At 52.8% G+C, this 26,067-nt stretch overlaps 1 protein-coding gene and 1 long non-coding RNA gene across 3 annotated transcripts; one reads left to right on the plus strand and one right to left on the minus strand.

The window, feature by feature from the left end:
* Positions 1–6,739: 6,739 nt before the first annotated feature.
* P2RX5 (purinergic receptor P2X 5) lies at positions 6,740–23,409 on the minus strand. 2 transcript variants are annotated; one of them, XM_047757102.1, is made up of 13 exons: positions 23,179–23,409; positions 17,699–17,849; positions 17,018–17,089; positions 16,704–16,779; positions 16,462–16,558; positions 16,161–16,241; positions 15,793–15,931; positions 15,166–15,302; positions 14,602–14,695; positions 14,456–14,521; positions 12,581–12,663; positions 11,582–11,734; positions 6,740–10,286 (listed from the first exon to the last, which is right to left on the minus strand). In XM_047757102.1, exons 1-13 carry the CDS (start codon positions 23,313–23,315, stop codon positions 10,217–10,219), a joined length of 1,356 nt encoding a protein of 451 aa, XP_047613058.1. In that variant the 5' UTR covers positions 23,316–23,409; the 3' UTR covers positions 6,740–10,216. The 2 variants fall into 2 exon arrangements, with proteins under 2 accessions (XP_047613058.1, XP_047613059.1); XM_047757103.1 differs by lacking the exon at positions 11,582–11,734.
* LOC125114063 (uncharacterized) lies at positions 11,661–13,783 on the plus strand. The gene is made up of 2 exons (XR_007131686.1): positions 11,661–11,799; positions 12,300–13,783. It is a non-coding gene; the product is annotated as an uncharacterized LOC125114063 (long non-coding RNA).
* Positions 23,410–26,067: the final 2,658 nt, after the last annotated feature.

A 26,067-nucleotide genomic window follows, 5' to 3' on the forward strand; every position in this document is an offset into this window, starting at 1 on the left:
TTTCTTTTGTTTGTCTGCCTTGGCTAAGACTGCCAATACTGTGTTGAATAAGAGTGGTGAGAGTGGGCATCCTTGTCTTATTCCAGCTTTTAATGGGAAGGCTTCCAGCTTTTCTCCATTATTATATTTGCTGTGGGTTTGTTATAAATGGCTTTTATTACTGGTTCCCTCTGTGCCCACTTTGGTAAGAGTTTTGATCATGAATGGATGCTGGACTTTGTCAAATGCTTTTTCTACATCTATTAAGATGGTTATGATGTTTTTGATTTTTCTTATGTTAATGTGGTGTTTGACGTTGATTGATTTGCATATGTTGAACCATCCTTGTGAACCTGGGATGAATCCCACTTGGTGTATGATCTCTTTGATAAGTTGTTGGATTCGGTCGGCTAAAATTTTGTTGAGAATTTTTGTGTCTATATTCTTCAAAGATATTGGCCTATAATTTTCTTTTTTGGTATTAGGGTGATGGTGGCATCATAGAATGTCTTTGGGAGCTTCCTTCTGCTTCAGCCTTTTGGAAAAATTTAAGGAGATTGAGTATAAGTTCCTCTTTGTATGTTTGGTAGAATTCGCCTGTGAGGCCATCTGGTCCTGGGCTTTTGTTTGTAGGGAGTGTGTTTATTACATATTATGTTTCATTTTTAGTGATCGGTCTGTTCAGTTGATCTGTTTCTTCTTGGTTCAGTTTTGGCAGGCTGTAAGACTCTACAAAGTTGTCCTTTTCTTCTAAGTCATCACATTTGTTGGCATATAATTGTTCATAGTATTCTCATGGTCTTTTGTGTTTCTGCAGTATCTGTTGTGATTTCTCCTTTTTCATTGCTTATTTTGTTTATTTGGGTTTTTTTCTCTCCCCTTAGTGAGTCTGACCAGAGGTTTGTCAATTTCGTTTACCTTTTCAAAGAACCAGCTCTTAGTTTTACTGATTTTTTTCTATTGTTTTTTTGAATCTCCATTTTATTGATTTCCTCTCTGATCTTTATGATTTCATTGCTCCTGCTGACTAGGTTTTGTTTGTTCTTTTTCTAATTCATTTAGGTGGTGGGTTAAGTTGTCAATTTGAGATTTTTCTTTTTTGAGGAAACCCTGTATCGCTATGAATTTCCCTCTAAGCACTGCTTTTGCAGCATCCCATAGATCTTGAATGGTGTGTCTTCATTATCATTTGTCTTGAGGTATTTTTTTATTTCCTTTTTTATTTCCTCATTGACTCATTGGTTTTTTAGTAGCATGTTGTTTAAGTCTCCATGTAGTCAGTTTTTTCTCATTTCTCTCCCTCTGGTTGATTTCTAGTTTCATGCCATTGTAGTCAGAGAAGATACTTGAAGTAATTTCTATACTCTTAAATTTGTTGACGTTAGTTTTGTGCCCCGCTATGTGGTCAGTCCTTGAGAATGTTTCACATGCACTTGAAAAGAAAGTATACGTTCTGATATTTCTGGATGTGATGTCCTGAAAATATCAATTAAGGCTAAACTTTCCTATTGTGTCATTTAGGATTTCTGTTGCCTTGTTGATTTTCTGTTGAGAGGATCTGTCCATTGATGTGAGTGGAGTGTTAAAGTCTTCTACTATGATTGTGTTCCCATTCGTTTCTCCTTTTATGTCTGTTATATTTGTTGTATGTATCTGGATGCTCCTATGTTAGGGGCATGTATATTGACAATTGTAATATCCTCCTCTTGAATGGATCCTTTAACCATTAAATAGTGTCCTTCTTTGTCTTTCTTTATGGCCTTTGTTTTAAAGTCTATTTTGTCTGATATGAGTACTGCAGCTCCTGCTTTCCTGTCTTGTCCATTGGCATGAAATATCTTTTCCCATCCCCTCTTGAGGTATTTTTTAATTTCCCTTTTGATTTCCCGTTGACCCGTTGGTTTTTTAGTAGCACGTTGCTTAGTCTCCATGTAGTCAGTTTTTTCTCATTTCTTTTCCTGTGGTTGATTTCTAGTTTCATGCCATTGTGGTCAGAGAAGATACTGGAAATAATTTCTATACTTTTAAATTTGTTGAGGTTAATTTTGTGCCCCAGTATGTGATCAGTCCTTGAGAATGTTACATGTGCACTTGAAAAGAATGTATATGTTCTGGTTTTTCTGGATGTAATGTCCTGAAAATATCAATGAAGGCTAAACTTTTCTATTACATCATTTAGTATTTCTGTTGCCTTATTTTCTTTCTAGAGTGTCTGTCCATTTATGTGAGTGGGGTGTTAAAAGTCTGCTACTATTATATTCCCACCACTTTCTCCTTTTGTGTCTGTTAGTGTTTGTCGTATGTATCTGGGTGCTCCTATATTAAGGGCATATATATTGATGAGTGTAATATCCTCTTCATGAATTGATCCTTCTATCATTAAGTAGTGTCCTCTTGGTTTTTGTCTATGGCCTTCGTTTTAAAGTGTGTTTTGTCTGATAAGAGTATTGCAACTCCTGCTTTCCTGTCTTTTCTATTTGCATGAAATATCTTTTTCTATTCCCTCACTTTGAATTTATATGTGTCCTTTGCCCTTAGGTGAGTCTCTTGTAGGCACCATATTGTAGGCTCTTGGGTTTTTTGTTTTGTTTTGGTTTGGTTTTTGGGTTTTTTTGTTTTGTCTTTTTGCTATTTCTTGGGCCGCTCCCGTGGCATATGGAGGTTCCCAGGCTAGGGGTTGAATCGGAGCGGTAGCCACCAGCCTATGCCAGAGCCACAGCAACGCAGGATCTGAGCCACATTTGCAACCTACACCACAGCTCACGGCAATGCCGGATCCTTAACCCACTGAGCCAGGGCAGGGACCGAACCTGCAACCTCATGGTTCCTAGTCAGATTCGTTAACCACTGCACCACGACGGGAACTCCCGGCTCTTGTTTTTTTTATCCAGTCTGCCACTCTAAGTCTTTTGATTGGAGCATTCATTCCATTGAAATTTAAAGTAATTATTGATAAATAATGTATTTGTTGCCATTTTCAACCTTGCTTTCCAGTTGATTCTGTTGTTTCTCCTTTGTTCCTTTCTTTTTTTATTGGGTGATTTCCTTTTATTTTATGCTAGTGTGTCCTCCTCTTTTCGGTTTTTGTGAATGTACTGTTTGGTTTTGATTTGTGGTTGCCCTCTTTTTCAAGTATGTTATCCCCTTCCTATATCTGCTTGCTTTAGCCTGATAGTTACATAGGCTCGAACACATTCTAAATAAAAAAGTCTAGATTTTCTTACTTTTCCTTCCCCATACTTTATGATTTTGATGTCCTTTTTGAACATGTTCTCTTTTATCCTTTTGCTTTTCCTTGTGTTTATCGTCGCTTTTACAATAGATTTGTGTTTTGTTTTGTTTTTTCTTTTAGATCTGTATGCTGGTTTGTTGATTACTTTCCAGTTGTGATTTTCTCCATCCTCTTCTTTTTTATTTAGAGGAGCCCTTTCAGTAGTTCTTTTACAGTGGGTTTAGTATTGTCGTACTCTCAGTTTTTGTTTGTTGGGGAAATTATTTCTCCTTCTATTTTAAATAGTCTTACTGGGTAGAGTATTCTAGGCTGCACATTTTTCCCTTTTAGATCTTCGAATATATCTTGCCACTCTCTGCTGACCTGTACTATTCTGTAATCAGCTGATCGCCTTATGGTGGGGGGGTAGTTTCCCTTATAATGAACTCTTTGCTTTTCTCTTGCTGCCTTTAGACTCTTCTCTTTAACCTTTGCTGCTTTTATTATAATATATCTTGGTGTGGGCCTGTTTGGTTTCAACTTGTTTGGGGCCCTCTGTGTTTCTTGTATCTTGATATCTGTTCCTTTAGATTCGGAAAGTTTTCAGGCATAATTTCTTCAAATATACTTTCAATCCTCTCTTCTTTTTCTTCTCCTTCTGGAATTCCTATTATGCATAGATTGGCCTGCTTTATATGATCCCATAGATCTCTTATATTGCTTTCATGTTTTTTTCACTTGGTTTTCTGTCTGCTGTCCTGATTGGGTGATTTCTGTTATTCTGTCTTCCACGTCACTAATTCGTTCCTCTGCATTATTCATTCTCTCCAGTGCCTTTAACTCAGCTTGCATCTCTGCAAATGAATTTTCTCATTTTCCTTGGCTCCTCGTATTTTCTAGTTCCTTTCTAAAGTAATCTGCATAACTGTTCAGATCTGCTCTTAATTCCTTAAGTATTTTCACCATTTTCTTTTTGCACTCGGTGTCTGTTAGACTGCAGAGGTCTGTTTCACTGTTTGTGCTTTCAGGGGAATTCTCCTGTTCTTTTAACCGGGAATGATTCCTGAGCTTCTTTATTTTGCTTCTGTTTTTCTTATTCATGAGTTTAAGAATAACAACTACTGTAGTCTTGGAGGGGCAAGAGCTCCCCTGGGTATTTTGTGAGGCTTACTATTTATTTTTGGTGGGAGGACTGCTTTGGTATCTCTTTTCTCAGTGTGCGCAGGCTCTTATCTCCTTGATAGGGTGCTGCCTGTGCTTCCAGGGAAATGGAGGCAGTAAGCAGGATTCATAGCCAGTACCTGGTTGTTGGGCCCCCGACAGTGGCACGGACCCTTGGAAAGGTTGCAGGGCCTTGGGAAGTGGCACTGACCCTGACACCCATAGCATTTGGCAGTGGCAGCAGCAGGGCGTGTGCATTCCCAGGGGAGTGAGAGCAACAACGGGTGGTGCTCAGTTGCAGTGCCCTCCTCTGAGGTGACTGGGGCCACAGTGGTTCCTGTTCATGGACCCCTAGTGGTGGCAGGCCACACCCACCTCTGGAGTCTAACATAACTGGGATGTTTGCCCCACCGCCTGTAGATCACACAAGGGTGTGCAGGAGGCTCTGTCACCCGTGGCCCACAGAAGAGAGGCCTGTTGCCCATAGCCCATGCGACAGAGCCTTTGAAAGTTTAGTCAAGAGTGATATGATCAGGGGTCCCATTGTGGCTTAGTGGGTTAGGGATCTAGCATTACCACAAGGTGTGGCATGAGTCACAGTTGGGGCTCTGATCTGGTGGTGGTGTGGCTGTGGTGTAGGTCATAGCTGCAGCTCGGGTTTGACTCCTGGCCAAGGAACTTCCATATGCATCAGGTGTGGGCTTAAAAAGGAGGGGAGAAAAAGAGTGAGATGATCAGATTGGGACTTTTAGAAAAATAATCAGTTTTAGGGGTTCCCATCATGGCTCACCGGAAACGAATCTGACTAGCACTCATGAGGATGCAGGTTAAGGATCTGGCGTTGCCATGAGCTGTGGTGTAGGTCACAGATGCAGCTTGAGTCTGACACTGGCTGTGGCATAGGCCAGCAGCTACAGCTCCAATTCGGCCCCTAGCCTGGGAACCTCCACATGCCATGAGTGCAGCCCTAAAAAGAAAAGAATCAGGAGTTCCTATTGTGGCACATCAGAAACAAATCTGACTAGTATCCATGAGGATGCAGGTTTGATCCCTGGCCTTGCTCAGTGGGTTAAGGATCCATTGTTGCCGTGAGCTGTGGTGTAGGTCACAGACACACTCCAATCCCATGTTGCTATGGCTGTCTTGTAGCCCAGCAGCTGTAGCTCCAATTTGACCCCTAGCCTGGGAACTACCATATACCGGGGGTGCAGCCCTAGAAAGCAAAAAAAAAAAAAAAAAAAGAACAGATTAAGTTTTACATCAGAAGGGGATCTGAAGGAGTTCCCGTTGTGGCTCAGTGGTTAACGAATCCAACTAGGAAACATGAGGTTGCGGGTTCGATCCCTGGCCTTGCTCAGTGGGTTAAGGATCCGGCATTGCCGTGAGCTGTGGTGTAGATCGCAGACGTGGCTTGGATCTGGCATTGCTGTGGCTCTGGCGTAGGCCTGTGGCAACAGCTCCGATGGGACCCCTAGCCTGGGAACCTCCTTATGCCGCAGGTGCAGCCCTAGAAAAGGCAGAAAGAAAAAAAAAAAAAAGAAGGGGATCTGAGAGCTTGAATCCAGGTCCCCTTTTACAGGTAGTTGGTGGTCTGTGACCAGTAGCAGAGGCCCAGGCCTCCTCAATCCCATTTTGGGTTCTGGACCGTGTGCTTTCACATGAAGCCAAGAAGCGGCTTAGGTGATAGCTTTGCCTCCCTCTCCCGATGCCACCCTCTCAACCTTCTCCAGACCACCGCTGAAGAGGCTCACATTTACGGTTTGTACAACCCACTCCCTCTCCCAACCCCCCCGGTCCTTTCAGGGCTGCCTCTGAGTGGGAAGGGAGGGTTCTGTCCTGATGAAGAGTAAGAAGGAAGCAGAGTGGGTCCTGCTGGGGGCTGTGGGGCAATATGAGCTGATTTACCTGACAGTTGCTTCCGTGTTGGGCAGTAAGATTGTCTGAAATATTCACTGTTATAAAAAACACGTCAATGCATGTCTTCACGTTTCTATCATTTTGAGGGAATTTAATAAGCTTCTAGAGCAGAATATAAAAACTTGACTCCAGATGCTTTTCAGAGGTTCATTAAATTATACTCGTTAAATAAAAAGTACTAGTTTGGAGTTCCCATTGTAGTGCAGTGGGTTAAGGATCCAGCCGCAGCTGTGGCTCAAATTCTCTCCTGCACCAGAACTTCCGTTTTAAAAAGTGCCTTCCTAGGCTTTTTTCAGTGCCTTCCTAGGCTTTTAATGTTTTCTCATTTAGAGAGTCTCCTTACTTTATTTGAATTTCTTTGCAAGACAATAAGGAAGTTGTGTCTTGTGTCAACCTCTTTTGGTCTTGCCTTTACATTCTTCTCGAAAACACAGGTCTCTATGAAACCTAAAGGAGAAAAAAATCAGGACGTGTTTTAAATTAGCACCTTTATTGTTTTATAACCAAATAAAAATGTCAGCAAATACATATATTGGGCAGGACCCAGCAAATGCTTGCCATACCCCTTGAATTCTGTATACTGGCCTCAGGGGAAACAGCTGGAAGCAATGTGTCCTGTAGAAAGTTCTTGGGTCCACTGGAGAATTTGCTGTGTGTCACTTGGGGGGGGGGTGGGGGCCAGAGGGCTGGAACCAAGTGGAGCCCTTTTTCCAGACATGCAAGATGCCATCCCAAGTGGAGCGGTTTAAGGACTTCCCCAGGATACTTAGAGACACCTGGAGGAAGTCACAGTCCCCCTTTATGACTGGTCCCCAGGGGACAGCTAGCCACTGAGAAAGGAACCTGATGGGGTTGCGGGGAGGAGGGGGGGTGGCAAAAAGCCATCATGACTGATTAGTCCTGGTGACCCCTGCATCAGGACTAGAGGGCATTTTGCTCTTTCACGGTTGGTCCCCATGATGTCACAGTAATGGCACCCAGTTTAAAACTGCCCTGTTGACCAGCATGGTGGTATTCGCAAGACATGGAGTAAATGGGTCCTTAGGAAAATACTAGGTAGATGGCCTCAGGCCAGAGCCTGAACCTAAACGTAGACAGTTCTTGTGATTCCGAAATGTCAGCGAGGAAAGGAGCTCTTGAGAGGCTGGCCCATCCTCTTCCCAGGGAGCAGCCAGCGCCCCGAGGGAAAGTGGCTTTCCCAAGTTTGGACCCCCCTCAGATTCCTGCTTCACTTCTTCCCATGTCAAAGCCAGTTTCTGTAAGATGAATGAACCTCCGCTCACTCAGCAAGATGATGCCAAAGAGGGGGGAAGGCACGGTGCAAAAGCAAGGGAACCAGCCGTGTGCGCCACCATCCAGAAGCGGTGATGGGGGTCACGGGCCTTTCTGGTAGAGGGGAGGCCGCCTGGAAAGCTTTTCTGGACTTGGAGGAACAACTAGCTAAGTCCGCGGTGGCAGTGTTTAATGGGGCGACCCTTAAAATTGATGGCCAACTTGATGAAAAGAAAGCCTCACAAAAGCTGCGCCAGTCACTGTCTTCCTCCCGTTCCTCAGTTGCTCCTTCTCGCATCAGGTTCCCTGACCTGGATGCTTCCCCTGTCACCTAATTAGACTGCTACTAACCCTTCCGATTTCAACTTGTGTGTCGCCTGTGGCAACCCCTGGCTGCTCCTCTCTGAGGACTCTCAGAGCAGCCCATCCCATGTGTGATCCCTGTGTCACCCCTCGACTCAGGCCGGGACCGTTTCTCTGCTGCTCGCCTCTGCGTCACCAGCATGTAGTCCAATGCGTGACACGGTGGGCAGCCAGTAGATATTTACTGACTGGACGTGTAACGGTAGGGAGACAGTTCCCTGCCAGTATCCAACAGCGCGATGCACATGGCTGCTACCAAGCGATTCCAAAATCAGGTTAAAAGAAACCAAACCCACTCCTAAGTGGCTGTGACCCCTGCCCTTTTTATTCCTCCCAAACATACACATAACACACTGTTATCAAATCCAGGTGTTTGCCTTAGAGGAATGAAACACCATAGTAAATCAACCAGATTTTTAATTTCTCTCAGAGAGCAGGTGGAGCCTGCTGACAGGTCACCTGGCTGTTGAGGGAAGGAGCTGCTTGCTCTAGAAGGGGTCCTGTTCTGGGGACCACACACCTCTGCCCCAGAGGTGGGGCCTCGCCAGAGACTGTTCAGGCCCCTGGGACCCTCTCCTCCGGAGGCCCCGGTGGAAGGATGCTTACTGTCCCCTCTGTGTGGAGAACCAGAGTCCTCCCAGAGGGGATGCTCTCTCAGTCGGGGCCGGGGCTCAGACAGCACCCAGGCTTGCTGGGTGAGGGGCAGCACTGCAGGCTTTGGCTGCCTGATAGTTTTCACAACAGTGATTGAGTTCTAGGCTCCTGCCCTTGCATCTATGCAGGGGATCCTTAGCTAGTTCCGAGGGAGAAGCGAGCAAGCTGGCTTTGCATCAGTTTTTCTTTTGTCTTTTTAGGGCCACACCCGCAGCATATGGACGTTCCCAGGGTCTAATCGGGGCTGCACCTGCTGGCCTGCACCACAGCCACAGCCACATCAGATCCTTCACCCACTAAGTGAGGCCAGGGATCGAACCTGTGTCCTCATGGATACTAGTCAGATTCGTTTCCGCTGAGCCAGGATGGGGTCTCCATCTCCAGCATCCGTTTCTGACCGAGGAAGCTCATTTCCTGAGAGAAGGCAGTGATTGAATAACCAAGAGGATTCTCAGTGGGACAGGTGAGCTTCTCGAACTGCTAACACGGGTTGCCTCAGGGGACAGGTGGGAGGGAAGCTCTTCACTATTCTTTTGTGCCTTTTAAATTTTGAGTCATTGTAGGACCTAGTCAGAATATTTTAATTTGAACGAATTGAGTATAATGCTGCTTTTCCAGGGCAGGGAAAGGGGGATCCTGCCCTTAAGGCAGCTCGGCTGTTAAGTCTGATCTAGAAATTGGTGCCACCCCACCAAAGCCGGTTTTTCCCTCCCTCACCACTGGGCCTGGGATATCTCCTCAAGCCCTGCTTCTCAAACTTGCCCGTGCACCTGAACCTTCTGGAAATCTTGTTGATTTGCAGGTTCTGATTTAGGGGGAGGAGAAAAGGGCCTGAGGCTGCATTTCTAACAAGCTTCCAGATGATGCTGTTGCTGCTGGTTCACGAACCACACTTTGAGTAGCCACTGAGGGAGGAGGCTGAGGGCTGTCTGACAGCTGTTTCCACCTGCCAGGTGAGTGCCTCCTGTCGTCTCATTAGCCCTTCAGTGAGGGAGGAAGCCGGACAGGACATGCGCAGCCCGCAGGAGAGCAAGAGTCAGACCACACAGACAGATGCATCTCCGATGTTGGGGAGACGCGCTCCCCGAGTGCCTGAGGCTCTCCTTCCTCTCCCCTTCGTGCCAGCCACTTCATCACAGGTCCAGTCCTTTCCTGGGGGCAAGGCCACATGTCCCTTGGATGTTGGCTGAGGTCTTTCACTGAGGAGCCATCATTTGCTCCAGGGACGTGGGAGTCTGAGCTAGAGGCTGGAGGAAGGGCAGAGAGCGGGGCCCAGCTCTCACGGCTGTCAGCTCTGGAGGAAAGGACACGTGTGCTCCCCTCCCTGGGGCCAATTCAGTGTGTCTCATTCAAGCATCTCTTGGACAGAGCCCACCCCACTGCAGGCATCAAAGTGTTTACTGCATGAATGAGTGAATAACTGCCCTCCTAGGTCCTTAGAAAAAATGAAACACTCTTGGCCCCTGGCCTGCCCCCGACCCTGGCCACCGGGAGGCTCCCTTTTCCTCCACACACAACAAAAAACTTGTGGCAAGATCCCAAAGTGCCAGAGAGATGGCTGTGCCTGGAAGCCCGGTCCCTTGCAGACGACGACCCTTTCCGAGTCAGAGCTGCAGGCCGTTGTGTATCTTCATCACATCTGCTCAGCAACACCTCTGGCTACGCCTCCACGGCCTGCAGGTTCTGCAGCGGCTCCACAGTGACCTTTCCATTCTCCTGGTGGCCAGACCTGTGTGGGCAGGTGGGGGCACACAGAGGACAGCTGGGAGCCCTGCGGACAGGGATGGCGCCCCGAAAGGCAGACTCCTCCTGCAGAAGCCTCTGGCTGGCCGCGCTGCAGGCAGTGAGTATTCGCAGAGGGCGGCCCCTGTGGGGTCCCAGATCTGCAGCCCAGGCACAGGAAGACGCTCAGGCCAAGGCTTCTGGAGCTGGCCCAGCAATGAGCAGCAGCCACCACAGGAGGGCCCCACGCGTCCCCACCCCCACGGCAAAGGGCAAGGCCGCACCAAGACCCACAAGGCTGCTACTCCTCCCTCTCACAGGCGAAGCTCAGGCAAGCACCCAGGAAGTGAGCGTCAGCTCAGGGAGCACGTGTGGGTGCTGTAGACACAGGCCTCCACCAGCAGATCCCCCAGCCTCTTCATCTTTCCTTCCTCCTCTCCATCCTGGCTGACTTCTCTCTCTTTCTCTGCCCAGGTCCAGCTACCTGCTGGAGGCTGCCAGCCGCCAAATCAGTGGAAAGCTCGGGGCAGCGGAAGGCCAGCCGAAGGCCAGCCCAGGTCAGTGAACGAACCCTTGGACTTAGTTGACAAGTGGCACATAGCGAGACAGCAGAGCCGGCCTGGAGGCTGCCTCCCATGCCAGGTGTGGTCAGATCTCCAGAAAGCACCAGAATGCCCAGGCCTTCTGGGCAGCGCTCCAGGGAAAGGCAGCCTGCAGGCCACCTGTCAGCACAGCCACCACCCTCCTGAGGCGAGGGCAGCTCCAGAACTTCCACATCAAAGCGGAGCTTAGGGAAGGCATCTGACCAGGAGTGGAGGAAAGGGGAGGTGCCTGGTAAGGCAGAATGGCCTGATGGAGAACAATTCTAAGGACACATCTCCCAGGTTCAAATCCCAGCTCTGCCATTTATTAGCTGTGTGAATTGACCAAGTTACTTAACCCTCTGCGCTTGGGTTTCATTACTAGACTAGGGACTGTTAGCATCCACCTCATTAGGCTGTTGAAATGAGTTCACGTACAGAGAGCTCAGAGCAGCGTGCGGCAGAGAGCGAGCCTGAGCACGTGGTAACGCTGTTGTCTTAATGCCGGGACAGCACAGCAAGCAGACAGGTTGTGGTCACTCAGAGGTACTGAGGGGCTGAAGCACCGCCAGCACGCATCCCCCCAAAGTCCAGTGTGGATGGGTTTTGCTGGGTCCGGGCATCCTGCTTTGTGGCCACGTTACCCAAGGCAAGAAGCACAGTAGCCAGCTGGGCAATCTCTGCAGGCCTTGTTCCGGGCCCTCTGCTGGGCAGCCCTCACCTGGCGGGCTGGAGGAGCTGCCTGCACACACAGCCATTCTCCTTCTGGCCGCTGCCTCCATCCTGCACCTCGGGTTGCTCTGCCAGCCCTGCTGTGTCCGGGGCCACCCTCTGCCGCGAGGACTCCGCCATCTGGGCGAGGCCCTCGAGGTCCCTGGGCAGGACATGAGCCATCAACCCTGGCCTGCTGATCCCCGGCATCACCCCTCCTGTGGACTGGTAAGCCGCTCGCCCTGCAGGGGGATCCCCTTTTCCTTCAGCAGCTCAGCAGAGGTGATGGGTGCAGTCAGGACTCAGCCTGAGAATCAGTGCTGGGGTCCAATCCAGGCAGGTAGTGCAGGGTGGGGTGGAGCTGGGGGAGCACCCAGTGCCTGTCCAGAGCCCACCAGCTGCAGTTCCCTGTTCCCATCCCAGCGCCTACAGAAAGCCTTCCCCAGAGGCTGGGCCAGAGCCCCTTGCCCCTTCCTGCCCACCCAGCCATCAGGATTTCCCACTCCCTGTGGTCTGCTCCTCAGATACACACACACAAACCCCACCAAGCCCACAGCCCTGAATGGAAACAGGCCCCCATGGAGGGGGGGGGCGATCTGACTTTTTTTCCTTCCCTTACCACTCCAGCTTCCCTCATCCCCAGCCCCCCTAGGACCACTGGGTCCAAGAGTCCTAAAGTTAGAGGTTGGAAGACATTATCTGTGTAAACCAACACTCTTGTTTCACAGAGAAACTGAGGCCCAAGCAGGCCTGGGACTGGTCCAAGGCACCTAAGGAGACAGTGGCAGAGCCAGCCCTGGAAACCGCCTTTCCTGCCCATGGCCGGTGATGGCCTCTGCCAGTGAAGCAGAATCCGGTTCTGGAGAGCAGGTAACAGAACATTCCACCGTCCCCTGCCCTTCCAAGGGAGCTCTTTGTCATCCTGCCTCTCTCCCCGCAAAGTCCCACAGAAAACCAGTATAGGGGTCGGGGGGCTCCCCTAGGGCCACTGGGAAGAAGCATAACTGACCTCACTTCCTCGTATTTCTTGTCTCGGTAAAAGTTGCTCTTTTTGATGAAGTAGATGAGCACCAGGTCACAGAAGAAAGACCCCTGCACAAGAGTTAGGGTCCGACTCAGAATCCTAGACTTGGAGAGAGCACCCAGCCACATCCCATTTGACCTCCTGCAACAAGCCCTGAGAGACGGAGATGTTGGCTGAGAAAGCGGCACCTTTGTGGAGGTCACAAAGCTGGTCCATGGTAGAGCCAGAGTGAGCCCAGTCCGTCTGATCCCTCAGGCCAAGCACCCCTGCACGGCCCTGACCCCATCGCACGCAGCCCGTTTGCTGAGCATGCACCAGTGCCAGGCGCTGCCCTGGGGCGCAGGGGGCAGGGGTAGGACAATGAGCCTCTCTGGGGACGCCCCTCTGGTCCGGGAGACAAGCACGTAAGTTATGACAGAGGAACATGCCCTGTGATGGGGAGAGGAATGGGGCGGGGGAGGGGACAGAGAAAACGGGACTTTCTGAGCCTGGGGAGGGACATTTGGCTGAGTGTAGACTAAACAGGATTTTATATAAGACCAAAGGAAGGCCTGGGAATAGAGGCAGGAAACAGAATTGTGGCATTTGGGGACAGAGAGGTGGGTTGGAGGGTGAGTGAACACGGCCAGCACAGCAGTGTTCAGGGAACGAGGAAGAGGCCTGGCCTGAGGCGGTGGCCCCATAGACACTTGACCTCTTCAGAGCAGAGTGGGTGGTGCAGATACCGCTCTCCTCCACCAGAGGGCACTCCACCCACAGCAGAGAGCGGGGCCGGCTCGGAGGGGTTGATGGACAGCCCCACAGGTGAACCCGGTCCTCTGACCCTGGGCATTGCACACCTTTTTGTTCCCCGGATGCCAAAAATGTTATCAATTCTTCGTTCCACAGAGAACACACCTCCCATCCGCACCCGCCCCCAGCCTCTACCACCCTGGTAGCCCAGTTACCTTCCAGGTGTGTCCCCCAGGTGCCCTGTGTCTGGTTTACCCACATCACGAGAAAGTGATGGCTGAAGGTGACCCCTCTCTAGGGAAGTTACAAATACAAACATGCAAGGCTCCCCCGACATTGTCTGCAGTTGAGTCCTTTGGGGCCACTTTTCTCTACCAGCCACCTCTCAGGAGTGTGGCCTCTTTGGTCCTGTTACAGGACAGTTTTCTTGGTCTTAATAAAAAGTCTGTCCTGGGTCCTCCTAGAAGACGCTCGTTGGGCTGCTGTGACCAGGGACAAGGCTGCCAGAAACCTCGGCAGGGGGCTTGCTGAGGATGCTCCTGTCTTTTAAAGAACTTCCAGAAAAACAAAAGGGCATGAGGGAGTCCTGCCTTCCAGCCTCTCCTCCCCCTCCTGTGGCCCCTGGGCCCAGCTGACGAGACAGACCTAAAGAAGGACCACAGTCTGACTTCCCGGCCTCTCATCTTTTCAGCCCTGTGATTCACAACTTGTGGGGGTTGGGGGTGGGGGGACAGCTTGGCCATCACTGTGGGGGACAGTGCTGCTGGCCGCTCGGGGGCCAGAGGCTAGGAATGCTGTTAAATACCCTACAGTACACAAAGTGGCCCCACACAAATTATCTGGCCCCAGATGTTAGCAGGGCCACAGCTGAGCAAGCCTGTCTCTGGCTGGATCCTGCTGCTTTTTAGCAGTTGTGGAGGCAAAGCTGCCCAAGATCCCAGAGAACCCCCAGCCCCAGCCACAGGCAGAAGCCTCTGGCTTTGCCAAGAGAAACCCAGGCAGTCACTGCCAGGTGGGGGGCCCTGGTGGGGTGTGAAGCCCCAGACAGCCCTCTTCACCCCTATCTGCACTGCTCTCCCCGGCTCTGGTGCGCCCCTGGGGGGCGCGGGGGGGGGGGGGGGGACTCACCACGCCCATGAGTGCCACTCCGGAGCCCACGTTGATGATGGTGGGGATGATGCTGAACTTCCCCGCCTGGGGCCGAGACAAGGTCGAGTGAGGCGGGCCCCACCCCCCAGGCCCCGCCCGGCCTCGGGAGGGCCGCCCCCACACACCTTGCCGTTCACCATCACATCAAAGCGGATGCCGTAGGCTTTAAACAGCGTTCGGAACTCCACCCCAGCCGCGTCTCGGTAATACTTGGCAAACCTGGGGGAGACACGGCTCAGGGAGACACGGCCTGCCTGGGCCTCCTCTGTTGGGCCACCCAGGCTTGGCTGCCTTGGAGATTTATAGCCCTTCGCCCCCACCCTGGGACCTGGGCTCTCAGCTGCCCCAGGAAAGGTTGGAGACCCTCTTGATAACATGCCATTAAAGATGCCTTCCCATCTTTGACCGTTCTTGCCAGACACAGCCCAAGAGGCAAGGGTTTTCCCACTTTTGCTGGGCCAGCCCAGAGCCGCCAAGGCACTGATGGACACCCCCCCAGCTTCAGGGCAAGTCCAGGGCCATGGCAGATGCTTCTCTCTCTCTTCCAGAGGCCGCTGGTGGCCTCCCTCGCCTGCACCTCCCACTGTGACACCTACTCCCAGGAGGGGGGGGGGGTCATAGCAATTGCACCCAGGAAAGGGCCTGAAACGTGGGTGGGGTCATCAAGCGGCAGGCTCAGCCCCAGTTACCTGAAGTTGTACCCAGAGGAGAGGGAGTTTTCTGAAAATCTGTTGTCCAGACGGTTAAAATAATAGCGAGGGTTGCATTCAGAGGGAGGTCTATCAAGATCACAGTCCCACTCAATCTGGATTCCTATCACACCGCCCTTGATGCAAGAGAGACAAGAATCAGTGCACAGAACTTCTTGCCAACGGACCAAGTAAGAGACCAGCTCTTCACAGCAAGGAGCTCAGGCCAGGGCTTGGCCTGCCCTGGAGCTTCCTTCAGGAGGAAGGAGGAAGGTCCAGGGTTCTAGCCCTGCCTCTGGAGTGGCTGAGAGAAGTGCATCGCATACAGCCCGTGTCCTCCGCTCTGTGCTTCAGGGAGAAGGGACCGGGGGGAGGGAGCCCCTCCTACAGGACAGGCACAGTGCACCTGCGCCAGGATGCCGGCGGGGCTCCTGGCTGGGTTTCAGCCGCTGATGCCCGAGGTCTGAGCAGAGACAGCAGGAGGGAGTGTGCCCCTCAGAGTGCAGCACAGTTGGCTGTGCAGCACAGCTCGTCCTGAGACGGGCAGAGCCCCCGGGTCCACACCCCCTCCTCCCCGCAGAGCCCACACCCCCCAGTCCCCAGGAGGGCTGAGCGCACACCGCCCACCTGCACGGCCATCTCCCGGAAGTTGCTCCCTGTCCAGCTGACCACGGACCCCAGTCGGAAGATGGGGCAGTAGGGGTTCTTGGGGCCAAATTTACAAGATTTGAGGAAAGTTCTGTCTCTGGTGTCCAGCACATTGGTCCTGGGTGGAGACGTAAACAGCCAGTGAGGTAAAGGCGAGACTCTTCTTGCGCCAGAAGCAGCCTCACCCTGGAGTCATTGGGCTCTCACCCTGCCCAGACTGAGTCTCTGACTTGAGCCCCTGTACAAGTCCTAACCACTCCCCCACCGCCAGGGCAGGGGAAAGGGTCGCCCCTGCATCACCCGGTGGCTCATCAGACACGCTGTCACATGCACACAGGCCCACGTACTTGGAGAAGTTGAATTTGGGGAAACGAATGAAGTTCTTTATGTAAACAGTGAAGTCTTCAGCCTCGCCCAGGAGTGGCTTCCTGAAAACCAAGCCAGGACAGCCCGTTAGGAGGCTCACCCATGCCCTCTCCATGCCTCCCCAAGGCCTGGGCTGAGGCTCCAGCCTGCCTGCTCCCTGGGTCCCCTGGAGCCTTTGCCAAAGGTGTCCTGGCTTCTCCCCCAGAATGAGGACCCCAAATGGACATGTCTCCACCATCAGGCTGGGTAACTCCTCAGGGTCCCAAGATTACAGCCACTCACACTGGCCTGGACTTTGTCTCCACTGGACACCAGGCAAAGATCTCACAGGTGCCCTTCTGCGCGCTCCCCGCCCGCAGGCAGCGGCCAGTTCTCACTCCTGCAGGGAAGGGACAAGGAAAATGCAGGAACCTCCCACCTCCAACGCCCCCTCTGCGCCCCAGGCCTCTCTCCTGCAGGGAAGGGACAGGGACAGTGCAGGAACCTGGAACCTCCAACTCCTCCCCCTGTTCCCCAGGCCTCACCATTTCCAGCCACAACAGGCTTCCCAGGGGGGCAGTCGCTGTCCTCATGGCACAGGGCATCGGGAATGCGCTCGCTCTGCCAGGAGAGAAAGGGCACTAGGAGGAGGGGCCCCTTCGCAGAGCCAGGTCCCATACCTGGAGTTAGGACAGGAGCTCCTCCCCTGCCCAGGCGCCCACGCCCCTTACGAGCACCAGCGCACACCCCCGCCAGGGCCCGAGGTGGGGAGAGAAACCCCTGCTTCAAGAGAGGGGTGGACCCCAAGCACTGCTGGCCGCCCTCCCGCCTCCCGCCAGCGCTCCACGCCAAGCCGCACCTCAGCACAGGTGTCCTGCCGCTGGTTGGGGGTCACGACCAGGTTGGTGACTACAAAGAAGACGTTCTCTCCCTAAAGAACCAGAGGGGAGTTGAGGAACCCCCTCCCCAGGGCTGTCGAGCAGCTGGGGGTGGAGGGGGGGGTCTCTGCATCGGTGATACAAACATTGGGAGCCACAAAGTCAGGGGCTTCCGCCCACTGACCTCAGAGTCCCTGAGCAGGTGTCCTTAGATGGGTCACTCACCGTCCCCAAACCATTCTGACCTCAGCCTCCAGGGCTCAAGCTCAGATCCAAGACAAGCAGGGGCAGCAGCAAGACAGCAGGGCCCTGGCCCAGGGATCAGGGCAGGAAACCACTCCCAGGCGCAGTGGCCACTATGAGGGTAGGGCTCTCAGTGCCAGGCCACCCGGCTCACACTGACCTGCAAGTTCTCTGGGTCCCATTTGGTCTCAACTGGCTCAGGGTTTGTTGGGAACAGAGCAGCCCCGTAAGGCACGGTCAGAAGGGCGGGGGGGTTGGGGGGAGTGGGATCCAGGCATGGTCTCACTCTGCACATCTTGTAGCCATCCCAGGCCAAAGGAGACTGAACCAACGTCCTTGGGTCCCCAGGCAGCTTCCCCTGTGGCCCACCCTGAGCCAGACCCTGCCATCCTGGCCCCCGTGCGGGGTGCGCCTCAGACCTGGGGTGGGACGACATAGTCCACAACATCCCACAGCCGCTCCCCAAGCTCCGAGGTGTTGGTGAAGGTCACGCCCTTGACTTTGGTGATGATGCTGCTCTGCAGGGATGTGTCGGTATCTTGGTAGCACTTCTTCACCAGGAACACCCAGCTGCGGGGAGGGGAGGGCAAGCAGGTGGCTGTCAGCCTCGTTGCTGCCCTCAGGAAGGACCCCAGGGTGAGGAGAGGGCAGGCTTGGGGCTCCATTCTTCCCGCCAGCTCCTGGGCAGGAGTCCTAACTCCCGCTGTGGCCTGAAAGCCGGTCCTGCAAGCAGCAGAGGTGACCAACAATCCCAGAAGCGAGAGGCTGCTGCTCTCAGGAGCCACAGTCCTGCAGCTGGACGAGCCTGGGCTGAAGCCCGCTCACCGCACACCCGCCACGTGACCCCTCTGGGGGTCAACCTAGGACCAACGTCACCTCCTCCGGGGGGGGGAGGATGGTGATAGGACATGTGCACCACCTGAAACTAATCGTGAGGAAAGCCCAGACAGACCCAAACTGAGGGGCATGCTACAAAATTAAAATCTAGACACCCAAAACCCAAGCGGCAACAACAACAAAGGTAAGTTGGACTGAAGAGAATTTCTGAGCAGCGGGGGACACAACAACGTGAAAAGACGACTCACCCTGGGGAAAAGTGGCTCCCATGACAGAAGGGTCTAGTACCCAGAATACACAACGCATCCTATAATTCCACAATAAAAAAGGCAACCCAACTTAAATATAGGCTGAGGATTTGAAAAGGCATTTCTCTGAGAAAGATATACAAGTGGCCAATAAGCATGTGAAAAGATACTCAACATTAGCCATCAGGGCAGTGCAATGAGATTACTTCCCACCCAGGAAGGGCTGTGATACCAAAAAATAGAAAGTGTTGGTTAGGATGCAGAAAAATTGGTACTTCTGGTGAGAATGTAAAACAGTGCAGGTGCTGTGTGTGAACAGCTAGATGGCTGTTCAAAAGATTTTACCATGTGATTCAGCAGTTCCACTCAGTACACCCCCAACGGAACTGAAAATGTTTGTCCACACAAAACCTGCACATGCATGTTCTTGACAGTATTCATACCAGCCCCAAGCAGGGACGGCACAAATGTCCAACAGACGAGCACCCGAGCACAGTGGGGCAGGTCCGTATGATGGGAGATACTCAGCCCTTAAAGACGTGATCTGCTGACACGGGCCACAACGTGGAGAAATCTTGCCAACTTGGAAAATTATGCTAAGTGAAAGAAGCTAAACAAAAAAGACCACATGTTGTAACAGTTTAGTTTATATGAAATCTGTACATGGTTGTACAACACTGTAAATGTACTAAAACCCACTGAATTGTATAATTTTAAATACTTAAAAGGGTGAATTACATACTAGGTGAATTTGACTTCCGTCTAAAAATGGCTTTTACAGCATGGTATTGGCACAAAAGTAGGCATATGGAGCAGAATAGAGAGCCCAGAAATAAATCCACATACCTACGGTCCATCTTCAACAAAGGAGAGAAGAACAGACCATGAAAAGAAGTCCTTCAACAACTGGTGGTGGGAAAGTTGGACAACCGCACGTAAATCCATGAAGTTAGAACACACCGCCACACCACACAGAGAGAAACCCAAAATAGCTTAAGAACTCAAAATAGAATCCATGACACTGTGAAACTCCCAGAGGAAAACAGGCAAAATATTCTCTGATATAAATTGTACCAGTGTTTTCTTAGGTCAGCATCCCAAGACAATAGGAACAAAAAAAGCAAAAATAAGCAAATGGGACCTAACGAAACTTACAAGCTTCTGTACAGCAAAGGAAACCATAAACTAAACAGACAACCTACAGACTGGGAGAAAATATTTGCAAATGATGTGACCAACAATGCCTTGGTTTCCAACATATACAAACAGCACATATAACTCAACAACACAAAAAATGGTCCGAAGACCTAATAGACATTTCTCCTAAGAACACATACGGATGGCCAACACTGTTAACTATCAGGGAAATGCAAATCAACACTATAATGAGGCACCACCTCACCTGGATCAGAATGGCCATCATTTTAAAATCTACTGGAGTTCCCATCCTGGCTCAGCGGTTAATGAATCTGACTAGGAACCATGAGGTTGTGGGTTCGATCCCTGCCTTTGCTCAGTGGGTTAAGGATCCGGCATTGCTGTGAGCTGTGGTGTAAGTTACAGACACGGCTCGGATCTTGCGTTGCTGTGGCTCTGGCGTAGGCCGGTGGCTACAGCTCTGATTCAACCCCTAGCCTGGAAACCTCCACGTGCTGCGGGAACGGCCCCAGAAATGGCAAAAAGTCAAAAAAATAAAAAATAAAATCTACAGATAACAGGAGTTCCCGTTGTGGCTCAGTGCAAACAAACCCAACTAGTATCCATGAGAACTTGGGTTCAGTCCCTGGCCCCACTCAGTGGGTTAAGGCTCCAGTGTTGCCAAGAGCTGTGGTGTAAGTCTCAGACACAGCTGGGATCTGGCATGGCTGTGGCTGTGGTGTAGGGAGGTGGCTGCAGCTCCTGTTCAGCCCCTAGCCTGGGAACTTCCACACGCCTCGGGTGCGGCCCTTAAAAAAAAAAAAAAAAAAAAAAGATGGAAAAAGAAAAAAGGGAGTTCCCGACATGGCTCAATGGTTAACGAATCCAACTAGGAACTATGAGATTGCGGGTTCCATCCCTGGCCTTGCACAGTGGGTTAAGGATCCGGCATTGCTGTGAGCTGTGGTGTAGGTTGCAGACGCGGCTTGGATCTAGCATGGCTGTGGTGTAGACCAGTGGCCAAGGCTCTGATTAGACCCCTAGCCTGGGAAACTCCATATGCCACGGAAGCAGCCCTAGAAAAAGCAAAAAGGGAGTTCCCGTCGTGGCGCAGTGGTTAACGAATCCGACTAGGAACCATGAGGTTGCGGGTTCGATCCCTGCCCTTGCTCAGTGGGTTAACGATCTGGCGTTGCCGTGAACTGTGGTGTAGGTCGCAGACGCGGCTCGGATCTTGCGTTGCTGTGGCTCTGGCTAGGCCAGTGGCTCCAGCTCCGATTCGACCCCTAGCCTGGGAACCTCCATATGCCACTGGAGCGGCCCAAAGAAATGGCAAAAAGACAAAAAAAAAAAAAAGAGAGGGAAAGACATACCATGTATCACTAATACGTGGAGTCTAAAACATGACGTAAAGAGTGCCTGCTGTGGTACAGCAAGTTAAGGATCCCAAACTGCTGCAGCTGTGGCTCAGATTTGATCCCTGGCTGGGTGGGGAACTACCATATGCTGCGAGGGCAGCCGAAAGAAAAAATTTTTTTCTGTGAGTATAAGTTATGTCAAAATACATTTTTAAATTTTTTTTTGCTTTTTAGGCCTGCACCCAAAGCACATGAAAAGTTCCCAGGCCAGGGGTCTAATCAGAGCTACAGCTGCCAGCCTACACCACAGCCATAGCCACACAGGATCTAAGCCTTGTCTACAACCTACACCACAGCTCACAGCAACGCCGGTTCCTTGACCCACTGAGCGGGGCCAGGGATTGAACTTGCATCCTCAGAGATACTAGTCCAGTTGTTTCTGCTGCGCCACAATGGGAACTCCTCAAAATATATATACATATATTTTTCGTCTTTTCTAGGGCCACACCTGGGGCATATGGGGGTTCCCAGGCTAGAGGTCTAATTGGAACTGTAGCCGCCAGCCTACGCCACAGCCACAGCAACGCCAGATCCAAGCCGAGTCTGCAACCTACACCACAGTTCACGCTGGATCCTTAACCCACTGAGCGAGGCCAGGGATCGAACCCGCAACCTTGTGGTTTCTATCCTAGTCGGATTCATTAACCACTGAGCCATGAGGCGAACGTCCATCCTCAAAATATTTTTAATGAGGTGGCATACGTAAATTGCTTAGCACAGCAAGTGCCAGGCAGGGAGGAGGAGCTCAATGAATACCACACATCAATTTATTACCAATGTCACTGTTAATGTCAGAGATTGTCCAGTCAACCCCCTTTGGTAAAGTCAGGAAAACTAAGGCCAGGAGAGGGCAGGGAGGTCATGCAGCAGTGGTGCGGGGGGCTCTGCGCCTCCCAGGGTGTATCCACCTCGTCTCTGGGAGCAGAGCTGGCATGTCCTGGGCCCTAGGCTGTCCCATCTCCAAGGGCCCCTCAGAGGCTTGTGACCCTTGAGTCAGTAGCAGTTTTAGTAGGGACACACTGGGCCCAGCCTGAACGAAACATTGAGCAAATACTCAAGGAACAACACTCATTCATTCATCCATTGCACACCTATTCCCTTCGCAGTCAAGGGAGGCGGGCAGGCCCTGCCCTCAGGGCCTCCTCAGACTGGTGAGGAGTTAGCACAGACATGAAGCAAATGATCCCTGCGTAAGCACACACTTCCACCGCGGGAATGCCGGGGAGGAGCGTGAGAACCGGGCAGGAAGGGGCGTGGGTGCTGACCAAGCGGAGGAGGAAAGGGGCGCCTGGCTGAGGAGCAGCATCAGCAAAAGGCCCTCAGGTGGGAGGTAGCCAGGTGCCTTGGGGATGACTGGCCGGGGATGCCCGCCCCTTGGTCTCCAGGTGGGAGCCCGGCGGTCAGGGCCGCCCTCCCAGGAGGAGCATCTGCTGTTCCCGCTGTCAGGAAGCAGGAGGGACCGAACAGCATTTACTCAAGGCGTAAAAGACATCTGTACCCCAGTCGTCTGGTGTGTCATGTCCTCTCCCCCGTCCCTTCCCCACATGCGGATGAGGTGGGGCTGGGGACTCATAACTGTGCATGACTGACCCCAAGGAACGGCCCCTCAGCTGATGGTGCCAGCTCCTGTGGGCCAGAGGGGGGTCAGACAGGAGACCTGGGAGCCAGGGTTCTAGAAGGGACTCCCAACTGAACAGAGGCCAGGGCTGGTGAGGCCTGCCGACGAGAAGGGACATCAGGGACACACCAGGTTCAGGAGTTGCCCCAGCCCGGACCTTGGCACTGAGCTCAGTGATTATAAATAAACTACCACCACCACCACCCCCACCACCCCCCCACCCCCGCCCCCCGTGCCTGAGTCAGGGCCGCCAGGGCCCAGGGAGGCTCGAGGCTCGGGCAACAGCTGCAGCCCAACCCCCTGCATCCTTGCCCCCTTCCTGAAGCCCTAACCGTCTGGATCCCAGCCCTGGAGGAAGGAGCTGCTTAGGGAAAGCCTCATAACTGGAGGACCCAGGAACCCGTGCCGCATCTCACCACCTCCAGAGCCAGTGGGGGAGTAAAGGGCTCCCTCCTTGCCCCCAACCCTTACACCTAAGGGAACAGGAAGGCCCCCCCGCCCGCAGCAGGGTCCCAGCCCCCAGCCACAGGGCGCCCCAGGCGCACACGAGCCAATGCCCACCCCCCAGTCCCCCGGAGGCCACAGCGGCTGCCCCCCGCCCCGCGGGCCCTCCCGCCTCCCCGAGAGCCCGGAGAACTCACACCACCAGGTAGGTCAGGATGGAGACCTGCAGCAGCCGGTAGAGCAGGCCCACCTTCTTGTTCTTGGCGATGACGTACTTCTCGGTCTTGTAGTCCAAGAGCGACTGGTAGAGCCCCTTGCAGCCCGCCTGCCCCATGGCACCCGCTCACCTGGCTCGCCGACCGCGCCGCCGCCGCACCTGTGCCGCATGGGAGCCGCGCCCGGCCCCGCCGTGGGCACCGCAGCGCCCGGCGGCGCGGCGCAACCGGCAGGGGCCGGCGGTTGGCGAGGCTGCGGCAGCGCCGCCGGGGGCCTCGGGCCGCGACCTTGCCACCTCCTCCCCTGACAGCGGCAATGACACCGCCGGACCGCCTCCCGGCCACTGGCCGGCGAGGGCCCTGCGGAGATCGCTGCGCGGGAGGGGTGAGGGGAGAGGAGGGATCTCTTTGGAAGCAATGAAATCCCGAGCTTCCTCCTATTGAATCGACGGAGAAACTGAGGCCAGGGGAGGAGCGTTTATAGCACGCGGCCTACGCACAGGAAGTGGGGGTAAAGAGCATGTGAGCAAACACAGGTTTCTTGCGTTTTCTTGCTCGCTGGGGGAAACCTGGCCCTCCCCTCACAGATTGGGGCGTCCATCCCCTTCCGCTGTGTGCTTTTACCGCGGCAGCTGCAGCTGCAGCGAGTTTAAAACCCACACTCCTGGGAGTCAGTTGCCAAGCAGAGCTCAGCTCAGGAGCCAGAACAAGGAGAACTGTGCACACGGCCAGGGCGCATGGTGTGGGGGTGGGGAGACAGGCGGCCGAGGCCTGGGATCTTAAAATATGTCTGGAGAGAGGGCGGGTGCCAACTGGTGGAAATGTTCCCAAAGCAAGGGATGGACCTAATCTAAACGAAGCCATCTGCAGCCTTTACAAGTGGAATTAGAGGCGGTGGGAGCGGAGATGAGGAGGTGAGCAGGTTTGGAACGTAGGACAGCCATAAAGAGGCAGGGTCCTGGGTGTGCTCCCTGTGCTGTGTCCATGCGTGTGCATGGGGACGAGGGGGTGCTGTGCACGCTCGTTTTCTGCTTTTTACCCCTTGCCAACCTGCAGCATGACCAGAAGCAGGCCCACTCCTCCCTAGCCTGGCCCTCAGGCGCAGCTGAGAAATTCCCTCCCTGAGGTTCGCAGAGGGGGGAGTTGGAAGGGACCCTAAAGTTCACCAGGTACAATCTTCTCTTAAAGTAAAAGACCCGTGGCGGGGAGGGGGGGTGGTGGTTAGGGTCTCCAGTTTTATTGATTAAGGTTATCATTTGGAAGAAAAATGCAAATATCTGGGCCCTGCCCCATATTTTCCTTCCCTTAAGACTAGGGTGTGGCTTGAGAATCTATGCTCCTGTCATTACGGAAGCACAGATGAAAAGCATCTTTTCATCAGTTTCAACACAAATGCCACTTCCTCTTGAAAGGAAGAGAGCAGCCTCCACCCCAACCACTATCCCATTACCCCGTATTATTCCCCTCGAGCACCTGTCCCTCGTGGATAGGATCTCACTTACTTATTGCCTATGTCCCCCATTAAGACCCTAAGCTCCAGGAGTTCCCGTCTTGGCGCAGCGGAAACAAATCTGATTAGGAACCAAGAGGTTGCAGGTTCGATCCCTGGCCTCGCTCAGTGGGTTGAGGATCTGGTGTGGCTGTGGCGTAGGCCGGCAGCAACAGCTCCAATTAGACCCCAAGCCTGGGAACCTCCATATGCCGCAGGTGCGGCGCTAAAAAGACAAAAACAAAAAAACAAAAAAACCATAAGCCCCAGGAGGGCAGGCACCTTGCCTTCGGCCATCTCTGCACCCCATGTCAGGGCTACACCTGCCATATTTCAGTACATATTTGAGTGAGTGAGACCAGGCCTGATGTTTTTAAACAGGGATGGGATTTCAGCTTCCGCCCTGTTCCAGTCATGACGGGGGATTTTGGAAGCTGACATCATCCTGGAGGAAAGGCGTAGCAGTTGTCACCAGAGCTCCCTTCCTCACTCTCCTGCCAGCCTCCTACTCAGCCGGGCCCTCGCACGGCTCTCCAACACTCAGAGGCGACGCAGCCAGAGCACAGTGACACTCCACCCATGAAAAGGCCTGTCCAAGCCCGTGAGAGAACGCCAGGGTCTCACAATCCAGCCTGGAGACGAGCTCAAGGCTGGAACGCATCGTCCTCACAGGGCCCCCACCCCTGCACAAGCTGCACGCGTGATGGTGTTATGTTGGGACACCCCCACCCCCCGCCGCCGCCAAAGAGACCTGCAGGCTTTGCGGCCAGGCTAGGGTGTGCTGCTGAGAGATCCCCCAGAGACCAGGGATCCCCGAGAGACCTCACACCTCTACTGAGCCCCTGCTGTGCGCTGCTGGAGAGGCTGAAATGCCTGTCATAACTTGTCATAAGCGCCCTCTGGCTTCGGGGAAGAGGCTCTTCTCTTATTTGCCTCCCGTGTGGGCAGCCCCTCCTCAACCCCTCAGGGCCCAGCCAAGACCTGGTGCAGTTTCGTTTCTTTTTTTTTTTTTTTTAGGGCGGCACCTGCTGCACATGAAAGTTCCCAGGCTAGGGGTTGAATGGAAGCTGCAGCTGCTGGCCTAGGCCACAGCCACACCAGGGCCAAGCTGCGGCTGCGACCTACAGCACAGCCCACAGCAACACTGGATCCTTAGCCCACTGAGCAAGGGCAGGGATCCAACCCGCATCCTCATGGACTGTTCTGGTTCTCAACTCCCTGAGCCACAGCGGGAACTCCTGGTTGCAGTTTCTGACAGAACTCTACAGATGCTTTAGAGACCACATGAGGGACATGAGAGGGGAAAGGGCTGCGCTCGGGGCTGGGGCCAGACCCCTCCTTGTGGGCTCCCTCCCGCATAGCTTCTTGGGCTAGATCCAGAC

This window comes from Phacochoerus africanus, chromosome 14 (genome assembly GCF_016906955.1).
Source record: "Phacochoerus africanus isolate WHEZ1 chromosome 14, ROS_Pafr_v1, whole genome shotgun sequence".
Taxonomy (NCBI): Eukaryota; Metazoa; Chordata; class Mammalia; order Artiodactyla; family Suidae; genus Phacochoerus; species Phacochoerus africanus.

Coding starts and splice junctions, on each gene's coding strand:
- P2RX5 (XM_047757102.1), bottom strand. CDS start 23,315: ATGGGGCAGGCGGGCTGCAAGGGGCTCTACCAGTCGCTCTTGGACTAC. Junction 16,242..16,461: donor GAGACAAAGTCCAGGCCAGT/GTGAGTGGCTGT, acceptor CTTGGTTTTCAG/GAAGCCACTCCTGGGCGAGG. Junction 12,664..14,455: donor GAGTGGCACTCATGGGCGTG/GTGAGTCCCCCC, acceptor ACTCTTGTGCAG/GGGTCTTTCTTCTGTGACCT.